The sequence below is a fragment of the Protopterus annectens genome, chromosome 16.part0, assembly GCF_019279795.1.
Source record: "Protopterus annectens isolate FY-2018-M chromosome 16.part0, PAN1.0, whole genome shotgun sequence".
In the NCBI taxonomy this organism is placed as follows: Eukaryota; Metazoa; Chordata; order Ceratodontiformes; family Protopteridae; genus Protopterus; species Protopterus annectens.
Genome location: NC_056750.1, coordinates 346,006,229 through 346,025,389, shown reverse-complemented (window position 1 = coordinate 346,025,389; position 19,161 = coordinate 346,006,229). Strand labels below are relative to the sequence as shown.

At 39.2% G+C, this 19,161-nt stretch overlaps 1 protein-coding gene across 1 annotated transcript in view; it reads left to right on the top strand.

Annotated features, from left to right (window-relative positions):
* The window catches only part of TBC1D13 (TBC1 domain family member 13), a 1,245,864-nt gene that overhangs the window by 994,250 nt on the left and 232,453 nt on the right, over positions 1-19,161 (top strand). The window contains exon 12 of the mRNA XM_044058416.1: positions 492-601. Coding sequence (XP_043914351.1) covers positions 492-601 — 110 coding nt within the window. The remainder of the gene's footprint in view (positions 1-491; positions 602-19,161) is intronic.

Below are 19,161 nucleotides of genomic sequence, written 5' to 3'. Positions count from 1 at the left end.
CCATGAGTGAAAACTCTAGCTTTGCTAGGATTTTCTTGTAGTTTATACTAATTGGCTTGTCTGCATGACATTTTTACTTTTTGGTTTAGTTGTTAGGATACTTTGCAGACACTTTAATGATTGTGGACATCAGCTAGGTTTAAAGACCCTGTGTTTCTAGAGTATAGCCAGACAGTCCACTTATGCTGTGCTGACAAGTCCATAAGAAAGCTGAAATGTGCATGTCCACAGGTAGTGGTGTTTGACTTTGTTGGCTTGAATCTGTCCATAAAGACTTAAAAAGGAAAAAGTCATGCACATTCAGAAGCCATGTAGCTGAAATGCTTGAGATCCTTAAGGGGTCATTTACATATATCCAGTGTGCCTCTAATCTTTGAAATTCTAAGACAATGATATACTACATGATTTTGCATAATTAAGCATAAAACTTAATAACTGAATTTTGGAAGTATAAGAATGCTTTTTCCATCTTTTATGTATGTTTATTTTAGAATCCCCATCTGAACCAGAATGCCTGGAATAACCTGGAACAATACTGCCGCAGTTTGACCAAGTACAATAAAAATGTGTATGTTTGCACTGGACCTCTCTACCTTCCCAGGTAATTAATCACTTATTTATTAAAACTACACAAAAGAGGTTATATTCATTTAAGGTGAAGTATGTAGAGTAAGCTGTCTGTCCTAGTGTCAGTTCTCAGCACTGACTGAGCATGAAGCAAAAGCTTGAAAGGCAACAGAGGTGAGAGTATTATAATGCACAGTGAAGAGTTGAGAGGTAACATTGGTGATTATTGTTTATTATACAATGCCTCCCCTAAAACGTGCACGCTGATTGGCCAGCCCAACCAGTGTGCCCATTGTAAATCCCTCAATATACTAACGGAAAAAGGTCCGGTCGCCCGGACTTTTTCCGTTAGTATAAAACACTGTCTCGCTATGTTAAAAGAGTTTAACATAGCGAAACAGTAAAAAGCAACGGAGATCTCTGTTGCTTTTTAAAGCTGTCTCGCTATGTTCAACTCCTTTAACATAGCGACAATAGTAAAAGCAACGGAGATCTTGCGATCTCCGCTGCTTTTAAAGCTGTCTCGCTATATTAAATGGGTTTAACATAGCGAGACAGCTTTAAAATAAGCAACGGAGATATCCGTTGCTTATTTTAAAGCTGTCTCGCTATGTTAAACCCATTTAACATAGCGAAACAGTAAAAAAAGCAACGGAGATCTTGCGTTCTCCGTTGCTTTTGCCCACAGCTCTGATGTACTGTGCAGGCGCAGCAGAACTGCTGCAGAATAGCAGACAGCTGCGGAAGGGCAGTAAAGAGGCATTATACAATGCTATTATTTAAGAAAAGTAATTATTTCTTTTCTTAAATAATGTCATTGTATAATAGCAATAACCCACTTCTGGGTGTGGGTAATGCTGGATTTACCCACGGTTGGCTTTGTTTGGTCCCTTGGGCTTCGCCCTCGGGACCAAACCACGCCAACCGTGGGTAAATCCAGCATTACCCACATCCAGGCGTGGGTTATTGCTATAGTAGTGCTTACAATCATAAATTGAAAGGCAGCCTTCAGAGTGGGAATCATCTGAGAACTTACAAAATTAACTCCATTCTGCTTTTGGTGATTTTAGACATTTGCTTGTGTGGCTCAGGTTGAATGACAAACCTATGAGCTTTTTTCTCAGACATGTCAGCACTGCTTTCACTAGACAATAAGCCATAAATGGCTGATCACTGAAAGACGGATTGAAGGGTTTGAAGCACAAAGAAATTCTGTATTGTATGCTGTATGACATCACAAGTGTTGAAAATTATGTAGGAGTAACGTGACTGTAAGTCAAGCTGAGGTGAAGAATGAAAAATAAATATGATCTTAAACCTTAAAAGACAACAGTGGTTAGAAACTGAAAAACTGTGTGTTTACCATCTTATCTTTATGTTCTGTATGCGGTTTAGAAATTACTATTACAACTTTTTAGTTTGTTCTGACCCAGGATGACTTAATAGGGATAAATATACTGACAAAGCTTCCTCTTTTCATAGTGCATTATTTATCAACAGAATCTGAAATAATAATAATAATGCTGTAGCCTGCTGTCCAAGACCTTATTCCATTTACTTAGGATATCAGCACTAAGAATCACTGCCTACTTTCAGAATCCCTGGTGTTGCTGTCAATATTTGCCAATGACTCTAATGTTTGTCTTCATAATCTTCTTTTACAGGCATTACACTGAATCATTTCTTCCATCTGTAGAAACTGCAAACATTAAACTGCCTTCTGAGACTTATGATTTCATTTCATTTCCCACGTTCCTTCTTATGTTATCGGGCATGTCAGTTCTTGACTTTCCAGCTCTGGCTGCTCAACCTGTTATGACAGAGCTAGCTTGTCGTATCACAGTAAGCATGCAGTTTCATAAATTCAGTAGGTTTATGGCCTTAGTGGGGAGAGAGGGATAACAGGGATAAAGGCTAATTTCTTTGTAGGCTTTTCATGGGTCAGAATTAAATCAGACCAAAGGATGCAGATTCCCAAAGAAAGTATCTTGATAATTCACACATACCCAAAATGGCATGTATTAAAGAAGCTGAATAGCACTGAAGTGCCAAACAAGGTAAAACTGGCCAAGTTTTCTGCCAGTTTAGTGGTAATTTTTAGGGAGGAAAATACAGTCTTGGGGGGGGGGGGGCTTTGTGTATAGGATACAGTTGTCATTAGATTTTTGTAAGAAACAAAGCAGTTAAAGGGACACTATCTCGTTACTAAAATCCCATTTCTGTTTCGGACCGAAGATGAAAACACTGCCACTCACTTAGCTAATCACCTCCCTTTTTGTGACATTATTAATGAGGTTCTAACAATCCCACCCACCCACCTTGTTAACATCCTCCCATTCCAGTTTTGTTTTTCCCTCTGTAAACGGAATGATCGTCGCTGTAGTTCCTAGATAGGGACAGATTTTAAATGTTGCTCTTAAAAGTTTAAAGTTGCTAAAATAACACCATTTGTCTTAGTGTGCATTTTTTTTAAAGATATGAATTCTGAAACGCAAATATATATCCTCGGTGATTTGCCATAAAAACACAAAATGTATGAGGAACTGATCAAAAATACAAGGCAGAAATCTGGACATTGTGTGGAAACCTGGACAGTTGAGACTGAGGTATGTGACAGCCCCAGACGCGAAGAGCCGATCCCGATTTCTTTTTAATGTAATACCGGCTTTTAAAAAGCCGGTATTGCATTTGCAGTCATACCTCAGCGCCGTAGCGCTTTCTGTGTGTTCTTATCTGTAGCAACTGTCAACGTAGCAAAAGTCAAAACAATAGCTTTCTTTCCTTTTTTTTTACAATAAAATTTAACATGTAACAATCTGTGAAGGCAGTTTTTTTTTACTAAAAAATGATTTAGCTCCCTTTTAACTAGGTTAGCTAAACAGAACCAGTGGTAAAGGGAACAAAGTCTCTTCTACCACGTCAACGCCACATAGTACAACAGCTACCTAAAACAGTGTAGTCCCCATTTATGGAGTAGGCTGTCCTTCAATATCAAACAGTATTCTTCCCTAGCAATGCTTAAATCCAGTCTGGGTAACTTGATGGGGTGACTACAAATTCGTACCTGGGATATGTGGGGAAAATCTTATTAACGAGGGACACTATTAGTCTTCCAGCAGTACAGAGTCATGTAAGTGAGATTCATAATTGTCTCCTCAGCTGTAAGCTTAATTTAGACTTATGAAACTATGTTAGTTGTATATTTGTAGACTTGGAATAATAAAAAATTATGGTGCTTGATTTGTTTGAGTGACTTATGCTGCAACTGTGAAACGAGTGGCATCATTGTGTGAATTGCTCCTAAAGGCGGATTTATAATTCAGTGGTACTGTTAACTGATTTTAAAAGGAAAACTCCATGCAGGATCAGTTCTACTTCAGTCTATCGAATTATCACATTAACGAAGATCGTAATCGGACATCAATGAACATTTACAACAGCGAAAGTCATAACAACAAAAAACAGCTGTTCCATTTAAACCCATGATTTCAACACAAATATGTACATTTTTTACCCCCCATGTGGCGGGCCGTGCTCCCCACATTCCACGCAAATTATATATGCCAACTGTGAGATCGCACTACAGTGAGAAAGGGTAAATTTCCCAATACTCACTGTGCAACGATATCCATTCAGAAGCTCCGAGTGGTGTGTGATATATGCATCTGTTTTTTTCATTGTTATGACTTTTGGCATTGTAAACATTCTTTCTTGTGCGATTGGAATCTTCTCATCTTGTTCTTTTTAGTTTCGTTTATCTGATAATTCAGTAGACTGAAGTAGATCCGTAGGATCATTATAGGATGGGGGAGATCCTTTAGGAGAGATACTTCCATATGGTACCCATGAATAGAGGAAGCCCATGCCTATGTACACACCATGGTATTGTGACTTGACTTGTCGACTGGATAAGTAATTGTTGAGCCAAGTAGACATAATCAAAGCCAGTTTGTTTTACTTTGTTGTTTCGTACGGTATGCTCAGCTGTGCCAAAAATGTGTCACAAGTCAGTGAGTACAGCACCAATTACAAGTAAATTGTCCATATTATTATAGATATAGTTAGAAGATGTAAGATGGACAGTTATGTTTTTCCTCTGATGAAGCCCAGTGCAGGGCTGGGTAAAAGCGCATAATTTTAATAAATACTGTCTTGCTTGTACTTTCAGTGGTGGTCATTTTTTCTTTTTTATTTTCTGAGTTTGTATACACCATTTCAGTGTTTTTTAAGTGTTTTATTATGTTGAAGCTAGGCCTTAAACCATGTTGGCAAGAACAGAAAATTCTGCTGAACTTTATATATATTATATAGGTTGGGGGTTAAGCATTTAACCTTTTCTGCTATGTTACTAAGTATCAATAGATTTGCTATGGCTCAGAAGTGATTAAATATAATTGTGATAGTTGTGTTTGAAAGTAGATAATAATGGTGGTATTTCATTATTAGGAGAATTGTTCTGTTTTTAATCACTTGTTAAAAATAAAGGTTAGGTGTTAATACATATTAAGTTAATAGTTTTAGAAATTTTTGTTGCAAGGAATTTTTAACTGCTGGAATAGAGTAAACAGACAAATATAGCCCAACACTCTGCATCAGGAAATGTTGGTGACAGTAAAAAGGTAACCATTTAATATGATAACAATTACAGTAAAAATGATAACGTGCCTTTAGTTGCTAATACTATATTGGTGGTAACTATGAGAAATCCACTTATATTAACTTTTTTATTTGTACTGGCACTGTACGTGAAGAACATTTTTTTTTTTATCTTGGGCAACACCCATCATTTTTTAACGTATTCAATGCACTCCTTTTCTGGTATTGAAGTATAAAGCACTGTATTCGCCATAATGGATTTCAGGATAGAATATGGTTAGGATTCAGTTATTGCTTTTATGTCATATAGTTTCTCTGTTTTTAATAAATATCTATTCACCTTCTGCCAGTAACCATGAAACTTTTCACCTGTGGTGAGTTTACTATTGTACTTAGCTGCCATCCTTTAGCTTGTTAGTGGTATGCGAGTTGAACTTAAGTACCTTTATCTTCTCTGTACCATATTACTATACCTTCCACGTCTCATACATACAGATTCAACTTTTGTACTTTAACTTCAGATGTTACTGGCATATATAATTTGAGGGTTTTCACTTGTATAAGTGCTTATTACCTCTTTAAATTCAAACAACAGTATGAGTATGAATAACTACGCCTATACTTTTATAGAAATCATTGATGAAGCAGCTTTTGTATTTTGCGCAATATTAAGTTTTACTCCTTCCTTCTTCTTAATGGATGCAAATACTGTCTCTATGATTTTGACTCATGCTGTAGAAGTCTAGGACTTTCAAGTTAGAGTATTAATTTCCATGTATGGCTGTTCTTCACTGGCTACATCCACCATTTTTTACACATGAGTCATGCTTGCTGTCTTGCATCCTGTATCTGCCATTCATTTTTTTCCTAGTGCTTTTCTTGCTGTAGATTCTGTAAGCATAGCCCCTCTATTAGCATCTTATTCTGACTGTTTGTTTAAACCAACACATAACTTTATGCAACAGTGTGCCACAACTAAAACATGCCTGCACCTTAGGAAAATTATTAGTCAGTCTGATAACAGACCACTCCAGCACATAATGGTATAATTCAAGGGTCACCTAGGGTATTTCTACTAATTATGTTGTTTTAAAAGGTTGTCCAGTATTCATCTCTTCATTAAAAATAAACTTAATGAGTATGCACTCAAAAACTATGCCACATGTAATCCTCTATTTCACTTCATCTGTACGTCTTCCTTAAAACTTGAAAATTGTCACTAATCTGTGCAGCTTTGGCATATATCCCAATTTGTTTCATAATGAAATCTGTTTTTGTTTGAGAAATGTAAAATGCTTTGCAATTTTCAAAGCTTGTTAATTCAGATAATTCTGTAAAATTTGTATAGTTTCTTCTAATAAATGTTGAGATGCTTTACTTGGTGGTAGAAAATGTACCCAGCAGTCAACGTTCTGGCACCCATTAAACATAGCAGCACTAGCACTTCCATATTGCCTGGAATGCTATTTACTAAATACTGTGGCCTCTGTCTATCACTGGATGTTATCTAGTCTTCTCTTGCAGCATTAAGTGCACTGCATATGGCCCACATGCTCAGGCATTTCAAAACTGTGTACTTGTTCAGCCATTTTGGGAGGTGAGCAATATTAAATGCTTGAAAAGGATGGCAACAACTTTTAGTTGTGTCATCTTAAAGGTGTATTATGGTTAGGTATCTTATTGTCCCCTTGATCACTTGTCTAGTATTGTTTCTATGTGTCTATTTTTAATTTTTGTCATTAGCATTTCCTGCCACACCCAAACCTCCAACTACTTAAAATATTTACAGATCGTCTTTATTCAGTTAGTATATGAGCATTCCTCCATGATTTTATGCAGATTATTTTACATCAACATGTTAATTGCCAGCCAGGTCTGTGCAACCAATGTATGGATGCCTGAATATGATCCAGATGATTGAGCATCATCTAGCATACAAGTAGATGAAACAGTTCGCCACAGAGGATAGAGGTAAACAGCTGATGTTGGTTCACCCATTGGGGGTAGGAGACATTTCTGCATGTTGTAAGATTAACATTTAAAGCAGGCTAGTTCTGAAGCAGTGATGCAAAATTCAAGTTGGGCACATACATAGATCTACCACATAGGGTACTGTTGGCAGCTATCAGCATGTCTGTGGAAATTTGCCTCCCCAACACTGTGCCATCATAGTGGGCCCCACCTCAGAGGTACCTGTGCAAAGATACAAGAGGGAGGTGTTAGGACTACAGCAGGAAAAAGCTCCATCACCTGCTATATCATGGCCAATTTCTACAGCTCTCCCCTCTCCTTTTATCAATATTTACAGATGCCTGGAAGAAGGGTAGGAGAGCAAATGAACCAATACAGCCAAACAATGGACTATGTAATCACAGGAGGGAAATAACAACAGAAACATGGATTGTCCTTTTCATTTCAACAACCACAATGTAATTGAAATACTTCTACACAGCTTCATATTTTGGTTTTGTAATATGTTATACAAAAGTTCAGACTGTTCCGCCATTGAATTTGTAAACCGTCCCTTTTAATGCAGCTTTACTCACTATTTCAATTAATATACACACTTGTTCCTTTCTAAAGATTTGATGAATGATGGTCATTTTCTTTAATAATTTATTAACATAGGTTCAATGTATATTAATATATTAATTCACAAAAATATCTGGGTATTAATAAGTCTGCTAAGCTGTTTACTGTATATGTATGTATTTATTCAGCATAAATTATTATAATATCTGACCATAAATAAGTTTTTTAATAGCAAGTCTATAATTGCTGCCTTGCAAAAATTTATATTTTGTGTTAATCAAAAATAATGTGGCTGTTCCACAAAAAATCATGCTGCACAAGTACTTTTATGATATGAATGCTCTGAAAGCTTTGTTAATGCACTTTTAGTTCATTCTCACTGATTTTACTCATGTAATTATCTATTGTGCTGTGATGGTCAGCACAATGTTTTCATTTTAGTTTATCTCCCTTAGTATACTTTCCTCATCTTTTACTAATTTCTGATGTTTCACATAGTTGAATTATTGTTGCACATTTAATTTGGTATTACCACTACTCACAGTATAATGCTATACTGCATGTATAGTAAAACATCAATATCTGAAGGCCATGGATCTACTGCACTGTCAAGCCATGCTCCAAGTCACTACAACTTACACATCTTCATATATATAAACTGATGAATGTGCACAAGGAACCATACTAATACATGTACACATAAATAAACTGGTGAATGCGCACAAGGAACCACACTAATACATGTACACATTTACTAAGAGCAATATTTAAAAAGTGTCCCTATTTTTGGTCCTTTAAGCCCCCCCCCCCCCATGATTTGTGGCTTTGTCCATATTTGTTGCTCTAAGAGGTTGAGAGGAGTGCTGTCCAGATTTATTGTCCAAGAGGTTGAATGGTATGGTCGAAAGGTACACAAACCTCATTGCTGCTGCTGCCAGGCATACCATATCAGATTGTTTGAAAATTTACTGGTTGCCAGTAAACATGAGACAATTTCCACATAGCCTCAGGATTCCCTTATCCACCAAGCAGCTAATGGAGATAGTGGGAAAGTCCATATCCATGACTACAGACCCTTTTTTATTGATTAGACAGTTACAGATATTTATATTTGTTTTGCTGATTGTACTCGTGTGTCATTCTAAGAAAATTTTCACAAGACTGCAATCAGCGTTTTTTTTTTTGTTTGGTAAGAAGCTGGAGCCTGAAAAAAAGTGGCCCAGTCCTCTAATGTGGTAAACAGCTGCATACGTGTTAGCACAATCTGCGTGTATGTATATGTCTCATGTCTTTCTGTTACCTTGGAATTATGGACAAAGAAGAAAAATAATTAGGGAAATGCTTCTGCTATTAACTCAAATTAACTTCTCCAACTTTTACTCCACCCATCCTAAATTTAGAACACATTAGATGTGATCCTCCAAATTCAGGAGAACTGAGAGGTGCTTGTGTGCATGTGTATTAGACCTTTATGGTTTATGCCTGAAAATGCATTACTTTTTGGTTTCATTAAATTTAATATGTATATGTATACATACATAGAGACATACCCATAAATAAATGAAATATTTAGTAGCAAGACTTCAATAACAAGACGGAGGAGGGTTACAAATGGTATTCAGTATCTTTACTGAAACCCTGCTGTGAATCCTTCTCTACCCACCCACTGGCTGTGCTTTTGTGTTGTAACTAGTGTTGATGGCAGATATAGGCTAAAATGATGTGCTAATATCTTGTGTTTGTGTTGCACAGGGACCAATTTGCACCCATTTAAAGATCAACACTTGTGAATGTTTTTTCATATTTAATGAGATTGCTTGCTAAAGCTCAGTCCTATCCTTAGACAAATTTGGATATGAATATGTGAGTAAATGATTTAGACCTTAACTGGTTGAAAAAAATGTGTTATGAACTACAGCTGATTTAAGTAATATATTTTTTATTATTTATTTATTCTTATTGTATGATAATCAAGCAGTAGATAACATACTCAAACTCCTATTAGCAGTTTTCCCTGCTGGTAAATATAGCAAGGTCAGAAAATTAAACTTTGGTTAAGGTGTAGCTTTTCTAAAGAGAAGCTCATTGCTAATCAGTTTCCTACATTTTCTTACATTCCACTATAACATATTTGGGTTATTAAATGTGATCATGGATTCCAACTAAAAACCTCAGCTTTGGCCAGCTAAGAACTTGGTTATATTCAACTGGACGTATAAGAGAATTTAAGTACCTTTATCTGCACTTTTTTAAAAAAAATACAGTATTTAATTTGATTTAAACTGTGTTGAAGGAATATTGAACTCAAGTTGCAGTTATTCTGCTCTTTAGTAACTTGAACTGAAGCTAGTGTGTTATTTGCTAGTAATTACAGGTGTGGGGGTAGCCACATTCCTTGATTTCCTGTCCTTGCCTTTTTAAGTGGTGCATTGTGAAATTTTTATTGCTTAAAAACCTCAGCTTTGGCCAGCTAAGAACTTGGTTATATTCAACTGGACGTATAAGAGAATTTAAGTACCTTTATCTGCACTTTTTAAAAAAAAAATACAGTATTTAATTTGATTTAAACTGTGTTGAAGGAATATTGATCTCAAGTTGCAGTTATTCTGCTCTTTAGTAACTTGAACTGAAGCTAGTGTGTTATTTGCTAGTAATTACAGGTGTGGGGGTAGCCACATTCTTTGATTTCCTGTCCTTGCCTTTTTAAGTGGTGCATTGTGAAATTTTTATTGCTTAAAAACCTCAGCTTTGGCCAGCTAAGAACTTGGTTATATTCAACTGGACGTATAAGAGAATTTAAGTACCTTTATCTGCACTTTTTTAAAAAAATACAGTATTTAATTTGATTTAAACTGTGTTGAAGGAATATTGAACTCAAGTTGCAGTTATTCTGCTCTTTAGTAACTTGAACTGAAGCTAGTGTGTTATTTGCTAGTAATTACAGGTGTGGGGGTAGCCACATTCTTTGATTTCCTGTCCTTGCCTTTTTAAGTGGTGCATTGTAAAATTTTTATTGCTTAAAAACCTCAGCTTTGGCCAGCTAAGAACTTGGTTATATTCAACTGGACGTATAAGAGAATTTAAGTACCTTTATCTGCACTTTTTTTAAAAAAAATACAGTATTTAATTTGATTTAAACTGTGTTGAAGGAATATTGAACTCAAGTGGCAGTTATTCTGCTCTTTAGTAACTTGAACTGAAGCTAGTGTGTTATTTGCTAGTAATTACAGGTGTGGGGGTAGCCATATTCTTTGATTTCCTGTCCTTGCCTTTTTAAGTGGTGCATTGTGAAATTTTTATTGCTTAGAAACCTCATCTTTGGCCAGCTAAGAACTTGGTTATATTCAACTGGACGTATAAGCGAATTTAAGTACCTTTATCTGCACTTTTTAAAAAAAAATACAGTATTTAATTTGATTTAAACTGTGTTGAAGGAATATTGATCTCAAGTTGCAGTTATTCTGCTCTTTAGTAACTTGAACTGAAGCTAGTGTGTTATTTGCTAGTAATTACAGGTGTGGGGGTAGCCACATTATTTGATTTCCTGTCCTTGCCTTTTTAAGTGGTGCATTGTGAAATTTTTATTGCTTAAAAACCTCAGCTTTGGCCAGCTAAGAACTTGGTTATATTCAACTGGATGTATAAAAGAATTTAAGTACCTTTATCTGCACTTTTTAAAAAAAAAAAATACAGTATTTAATTTGATTTAAACTGTGTTGAAGGAATATTGAACTCAAGTTGCAGTTATTCTGCTCTTTAGTAACTTGAACTGAAGCTAGTGTGTTATTTGCTAGTAATTACAGGTGTGGGGGTAGCCACATTCTTTGATTTCCTGTCCTTGCCTTTTTAAGTGGTGCATTGTGAAATTTTATTGCTTAAAAACCTCAGCTTTGGCCAGCTAAGAACTTGGTTATATTCAACTGGACGTATAAGAGAATTTAAGTACCTTTATCTGCACTTTTTAAAAAAAAAATACAGTATATAATTTGATTTAAACTGTGTTGAAGGAATATTGAACTCAAGTTGCAGTTATTCTGCTCTTCAGTTATTCCCACCCACCCTGTTTTTGTTTTGGTGTTAATCTTAGTGGCCTTGAAACTGCCCGCCCCTCAGCCTGCCTCTGGGCCCATCTCATTTGCTCACTCAACTGAGTGCAGTGAGATCATATTCTGATTTCAGGCACTCCTACTGTGTACAAAGAGAGCATCTGGGAAACAGACAAAAAAAAATTAAGCTTATTTCCTGCCTTTCCTGTTAAGTGGTATAGACTATTTGTAGGCTTCTGAGCCCCCAAGCCCTTCGGTGTTTGAGGGAAGCCTTCTAGCTTGTTTTTTTTTTCTTATAACTAGCCAGTTTTCTAGTTTCAGCACTCAAATCTGTTTCTTTGATCTCAGCACTTGTTCAGATAAAAAAAAAGAAAAAAAATTTTTTTATCTGCTTTTACTGTACTTGTGTTTCTACCTACTTCATTTTACTTTTGCATCATCTTAAAAATACTCAATTGTATTTATTACTGTTTGGTGTAACTCATTCTAAGCCTTTTGGTTTAAACACTTGGGCTTCGGACCAGTTGTTTTGCACTGAGAGGGTTTGTGGTCTGCACTGTTGTGGCAGAACAGGTAGCTTACATCCATCTAGGTTGGGAACTGCTGATTGAGGGCTCAGTGTCTGTTATTCTAAAAGTGTATTAATTCTGGTTTAAGCACTTGGGCTTTCAGGCCAGTTATTTTACATTAAGAGGGTTCGTGGTCTGCACTCTTGTGGGAGGAGAGGCTGGACTCTGCCCTTCTGAGCTGGGAATTTCTGGTTAAAGGCTTATAGTGCATGCATATCTGAACTGCTTCTTACCGAAGTTGGTGCGCCTTGTTTGCTGTGGCATAGACTGGATTCGGGCCTGCTGGATCTAGCTTTGTTTGTGTAACTTGAGCACTAATCCAGACATTCTCTAAAGTATTCAATTGTATTTATTACTGCTTGGTTGTAACTTGATTAAAGTGTAGCTATCATTCTAAGTCTTTTGGATTACGCACTTGGGCTTCAGACCAGTTGTTTTACATTAGGAAGGTTTGTGGCAAGCACTGTGGTGGCAGGACAGGTAGCTTTCATCCTTCTAAGTTGGGAACTGCTGATTGAGAGCCCAGTGTCCAAGGGTATTAGTTCTGGTTTAGGCACTTGGGCTTCAGGCCAGTTATTTTACATTAAGAAGGTTCGTGGTCTGCACTCTTGTGGGAGAAGAGGCTGGACTCTGCCCTTCTGAGCTGGGAATTTCTGGTTAAAGGTTTATAGTGCCTGAATATTTGAACTGTATCTTACTGAAATTGGTACACCTTGTTTGCTCTAGCATAGACTAGATCCAGGCCTGCTGAATCTAGCTTTGTTTATATGCTCATTGTTTGTTTGCTTGTTATTTCCCTGGAAGCTAATTCCACCTAATACGCGGCTTCTCAGCGCTTCTGTGGATCACTAATGATATCTGCATTGCTTACTGTACTAGTTCCTTGTTTCACTTGAAAGAAAGTTACTGTTTGTCGTTTTTGCATTTAGTTACTTGTAACACATTGCACTCAAGTTACTTGGCACTTGCTCACTATAGCAATTATATAAGTCAGCACTAAAAATTAAAAGCACTACACCCTCACTCCCCACTGGCCCTTGTTTTCAATTATTAAGGAATTCCCAATATTATTCTAGCATGTCCAACGGTCAGTTGTCAATCTCCTCTCCGGTCCAGCTGGTGAATCTGGGAATCTCGAGGCAATGTTATAACTGCCTCATGTACACAGACAACCCTCTCCTCCTCCCACATAACACAAATACTTGCGAAAGATGCAGCTATTTAGCCAAACTGGAGGCTGAGCTCTCTCAACTCAGGACTGGCAAGACCAGACAGGAGGAGAAGGCAACTACACACACCACAAAACCAGCCTCACATAATGCTACCACACCACTGAATCAAACACATAAACACACAAAGACATACTCGGAGGCTCTGAGTAAAAATTTACCTAAACAGCAGAGGCCTCCAAAGCAGACATCCAAACAACTGCTACCTCAAGACACCCCACAAGCAACACATAAACCACAAAAGCAGTGTGCAAAGCAGTCACAGCCCTTAAGGCCAAATACAACACCAAACATACTTGTCATAGGTGACTCCATAGTCAGACACACTGACGTCCCACTCACCAGGCTGAACAAGGAGAGGGTCACAGTAAACTGCCTATCGGGCGCTAGAATCCGCCACATAACACAAGCACTCTGGTCACTCCACGGCAAGTACAAATATGACACAGTCATTGTCCATGCTGGTGTGAACAACCTGAGATGTACCTCCCTGGACTACATGAAAATAGACATAGAGGAGCTCTCTGATTATGTAGCCCAGGCAGGTATGACCCTGACCCTGAGCAGTATCCTTCCTTCACCAAGAATGATGCCACAATATAGAGACAAGATGATCAGCTTTAACAATTGGCTTAATGTCTGGTGTCATTCAAAGGGGATCCAGTGTCTGTCTGCCTGGGATGACATGCTTGACAAGCCACGCTGCTTCACAAGGGACGGCTTGCACCTGTCACCCCTGGGATTCCGGATATTGGCTAAGGCTCTTGCCACCCCCATAGTGCCTTTTTTAGGAAAGGCTCAAATTCTAAACCTACCACCCTAGAAAACAAAAATGGGAAGAAACTGAGGGTAATGCTGCTCAATGCCAGAAGTCTAAATCTCAAAATGCACGCACTCGAGGCCCTTCTCAGTATGGAGAACATCGATGTCTGTGCTGTAACTGAAACCTGGTTCAAGGCTCCTGAGAGCACCCGGCACTATTAGGTTTTACCTCATATCATGCGTTCCGGCCCCAAAACCCGGACCACACCACAAAAGGAGGGGGTGTATCCATATTCATAAAGGATACCCACACCTCCAGGTTGGTGGCAACGCATGAAGCTTCGGAAACCATCCAGGTGCAACTAACCATAGGCAAAACTGCTCTACAAATTGTAGCATGCTACAGGCCATCCTCTCAAACTCAGGAACCCCACACAGCCTTCCTTAAGACACTGGAGGGTATAAATGTATCTCCAAACACCATCATATTGGGTGACTTCAACTACCCGAATATAGACTGGGAACATTACTCAAGCCCTAACTTTCTAGCCCAACGGTTCCTGGAGTTCATAAATTCAAATGCCATGGAACAGCTAGTCACTGTTCCCATGAGAGGAGAAAATATACTAGATCTCATTATCACAAACATGGGGACAAAATGCTCCACACCGGAAGTATATCCCTCATTGGTGAGATCTGATCATAAACTAATCTCACAGGAAATCCACATCCCGCCCCCACCCCCAACAAAAAGACCACAGTGAAGAACTTCTCTAAAGCAAACTTCACACTACTCAAGACTGGTGTGGTATCCTTCAAGGCCCCTGAGCCAGTGGAAACCACAACCCAAGCTGCGGAAGCCCTTACAAATGCCTTCTATCAACACCTCCAGGACTGCATGGATCAGGCAATCCCAAATAAAACCAAGACTCTTTCCACAAAGGGCAAACGTCCAGTCTGGTGGACCCCAGCCATTAACAAACTTTACAATAAGAGGAGAAAGCTATTACATGATAGAACAAAATCCATAAAAGGGAAGTCACCCTGATCATTATTAGTAAAAAAATACGAGCACTCATAAAATCAACTAAGGCCAATTTTGAGAGAAAAATTGCCATGGATTCAAAGGACAATCATAAGGCCTTTTTCAGCTATGTTAGGAACCTGGGTGGAAACTCACAGATATGCTCAGAATTAGTCCAAAATGATACAAAAATCACTGAACCCACAGACATTGCCAACATACTGGCAGGCAGGTTCAGTGCAAACTTCACCCCCCTCTCCCCCCCTAAAGGAGAGATAACTGTCCCAGCAGAGTGTAGCCTCCCAGACATCTCAAATGCGCAGGTGAAAGCTGCTCTCTCTAAAGCTAAAAACACAGCATCAATGGGACCGGATGGTGTCCCCGGCTGTGTGCTACACGAGCTAAATGAGGAATTAAACCCGCACATAAGGCAGCTGTTTAATCTCAGCCTTACCACAGGATACATGACCAAGGAGTGACGTACGGCAACTGTGGTCCCACTCCACAAAGGTGGTGCCTCTACGGACCCTGGTAATTACCGCCCCATAAGCTTAACAAGTCTAGTCTGCAAAGCTATGGAGAGGATCATAATGGAGCTCATAAACAAAGATATAGGGGACTTGCAGACATTGGACCCGACCCAGTTTGGCTTCGTCAAGGGCAGATCATGCCTTTTGAACTTGGTCGACTTCTTCGAAACAGTCACCAAGGCCATTGATGAGGGAAAGGCAGTCCATACAGCCTACCTTGACCTTGCAAAGGCCTTCGACACAATACCCCACTCGGGTATTGTAGAAAAACTTACCAGCTTAAATGTAAACCCATATGTCACAAGATGGGTTGCAAACTGGCTTAAGGACAGAACCCACAGGGTTAGAGTTGCTGGCGCTATGTCAGACTCCAAGCCGGTCACAAGTGGTGTCCCACAGGGCTCGGTCCTTGGCCCCCTATTGTTCGTCATCTACTTCTCAGAAGTACAGGCCAACATGGGAGGACTTTGGCTGACAAAGTTTGCAGACGACTGCAAACTGGGCGCCATAGTGGAAAGTGCATCGGACACGGATATCCTTCAGAAGGGACTCACGGAAACAGATAGCTGGTGCCAGAGCCATGGCCTGAAGTTAAACGCCAAAAAATGTATAGTCATACCCTTCGGGAAAAACAAGGTAACCCCAAGCTACCATATAGGTGGCAATTCACTAAGCACAGAAGAGGTTATCAGGGACCTGGGGACCCAGGTTGACAGTGGCCTTTCTTTTGACAATCACGTTGCTAAAGTGGTTAGAAAGACCTTCTACATTGCCCACCTGATCATGAAGGGATTCACATCCAGATCTAGTGAGGTCATTGTTCCCCTGTACTCTTCACTTATCAGACCAATGATCGAGTACAGTGCCCCATTCGGGATGTATCACACCCGACATCTGCAGCAATTGGGGAGACCCCAAAAGTTCCTCACCAAAAGGATAAAGGGACTCCAAAATCTGTCATATGCTGCCAGATTGAAGAAACTCCAGCTCTATTCAGTTGCATACCGTCTGCTCAGAGGTGACATGTGCCTGACATACAAGACCATGTCCAACCCGGAATTAATGGACATGCTCCACCTCAAAAAATCCAAATCCACCAAAACCACTAGAGCAAGCGACTTAAACCTTAGCACGGATATAAATAGGACATGCTGGAGGGATAGATTTATCACTCAGAGACTCCCTATGCTGTGGAATAAAATCCCGATCCATGTGAGGCAGAGCACCTCGCTGGCTCTGTTCAAGAGAAATCTTGACCTGTGGATGGGAGATCGTAGGTTTATCCCGGGAATCATCTCTGTGTCACTGCTGGACAGAGGCACAACAAACTAATGGGCACAGTATTTTTTCATATAAGGGGTGGCGTAAGCCACAAAAATTTGGGCTAGGCTTATAAATGCCTTAGGGCAGATAGCCTAGTATAAACCTATGAACCTATGAACATGTTTTTGTTTCACTGCTTTTTGAGGAAAACAATTTTATGCATTTTCAGCTCACTGTAAGAAATGATAGGATCATAAGAACTTAACTAATGGCAAAAGAACCTTTTTAAACCTAGCCATTCATGCCCCAATTTTCATAATTATCATCACCTTAGGAATAGAATGACTTTGGTATATAGGTCCATAGGATCATAGGAGGTTACTAAGTTATCAACTCAAAGGTCATTTCAGGCCTAGCCATTTCACCCAGTGTAATACCAGAGGTAGTCTAGTCAATATCCAAGGATTGTATTTAATAATGACTCCCCATGTCCAGGAGGGTTGTGCGCACTATCTCCAGTAAGAATTTATGGTGCCCCATCCACTCATCCAAGCTCCTTTTTGACAGTGTCATAGAGGTGTTTTGCTTCACATAAATTGGTAGCCTATTCCAAATATGTGACAGTTGCTGGGAGACAAATCTGTCACTCCAGCACATCATATTCATGTTGTAGGCCATATTTATGTCCCTGGAACAGGTAGCTCTAGTCCCATTTGATTTACGGATGTGCAGCGATTTCATTAGGTTTGGTTCGGAGGTTGCTCTGTAAGCCAGGCATAAGTCCCCCCCCTAAGAAGTCTGTACGATACAGAGTATGGTGACAGGGACTTTAGTCAGTCTGTATAAGGAAAGTGCTGGAATTCCTTGATCATCTTTGTTAGAAACCTCTGAGGTGTCTCCAATTGCTGCAGGTGCTTTGCATGGTACATGCCAAAAGGGGCTTTATGCTCAGTTATGGGCCTGAATAGTGATGAGTATAGGGGGTTATAACCTCCTTTGCTCTAGAGGTGATGTCGTTGCTAATAAAGTGTGCTAAGTAGAAAGCCTTCCTTAGTACACTAGACACATGGTGGTCAAAGTTAATGTCAGAGTCTAATTGTGGTCCCTGATCCCTTACCATTTTGTTGGTACATAGGGTATTGTTGTTAATTTGATAGTGTGATAGGACATAGTTTTTATTGAAAAGAATGATGATGCATTTCTTTGCATTCAGTTTGAGACCACAGCTAAGACAACAGTCATTGGTCTGAGTAAGACCCTACTGAAGTACACTGACATCATTTGGGGATTCAATAATTGCACCCATTTTACAGTCTGCAAACCTGATCAGCCACAGCCCCTTAGTTTAGTCTTGAGCTTCTGCAAACTATAAACCAAGTAATTGGGGCCCAGCACTGACCCTTATAGCACCCCACTGTTGGCAGTCTGTTGTTTGATGTACAGTCACCCATTTTGATAGTGTGTGACTGGTTTGTGAGCCAGCTTGCAACCCATCTCACAACAAAGGGGTTTACATTCAGTTTGCTAAGTTTATCGATAATGCCCGAGTGTGGGATTGTGTCAAAGACCACCCCCAAGTTGAGGTATGCTATGTGTACAGATTTGCCCCAGTCAGTGGCTCTGGTCACATGTTCAAATACATACACCAGGTTTAACAGGCAAGATCTGCCCCTGATGAAGCCATATTGGTTCGGATCCAGGGTTTGGAGTTGCTTATGTCATTATTTATGAGGTTCATAATGATCCATTCCATGACCTTACAGATGAGGTTGGTCAGACTTATGGGTCCATGATTCCCTGGGTCTGTTGATAATCCACCTTTGTGTAGGGGAATAGCTGTCACTGTTCTCCATTCCACCAGAGAAAAACCTGTGGTTAGCCTATGACTAAATAGGGTATTTAATGTCAATGGTAGTTTATGTTTTAGTTTGCTTAGAAGACAGCCTGGGAGGCCATCTGGTCCCATATAGGCTGTTTTTTTTCGCTTTAGATAAGACTTTAATGTGGGGGGGGGTGATAGGGGCAAGGTTTGTGATAATTTTG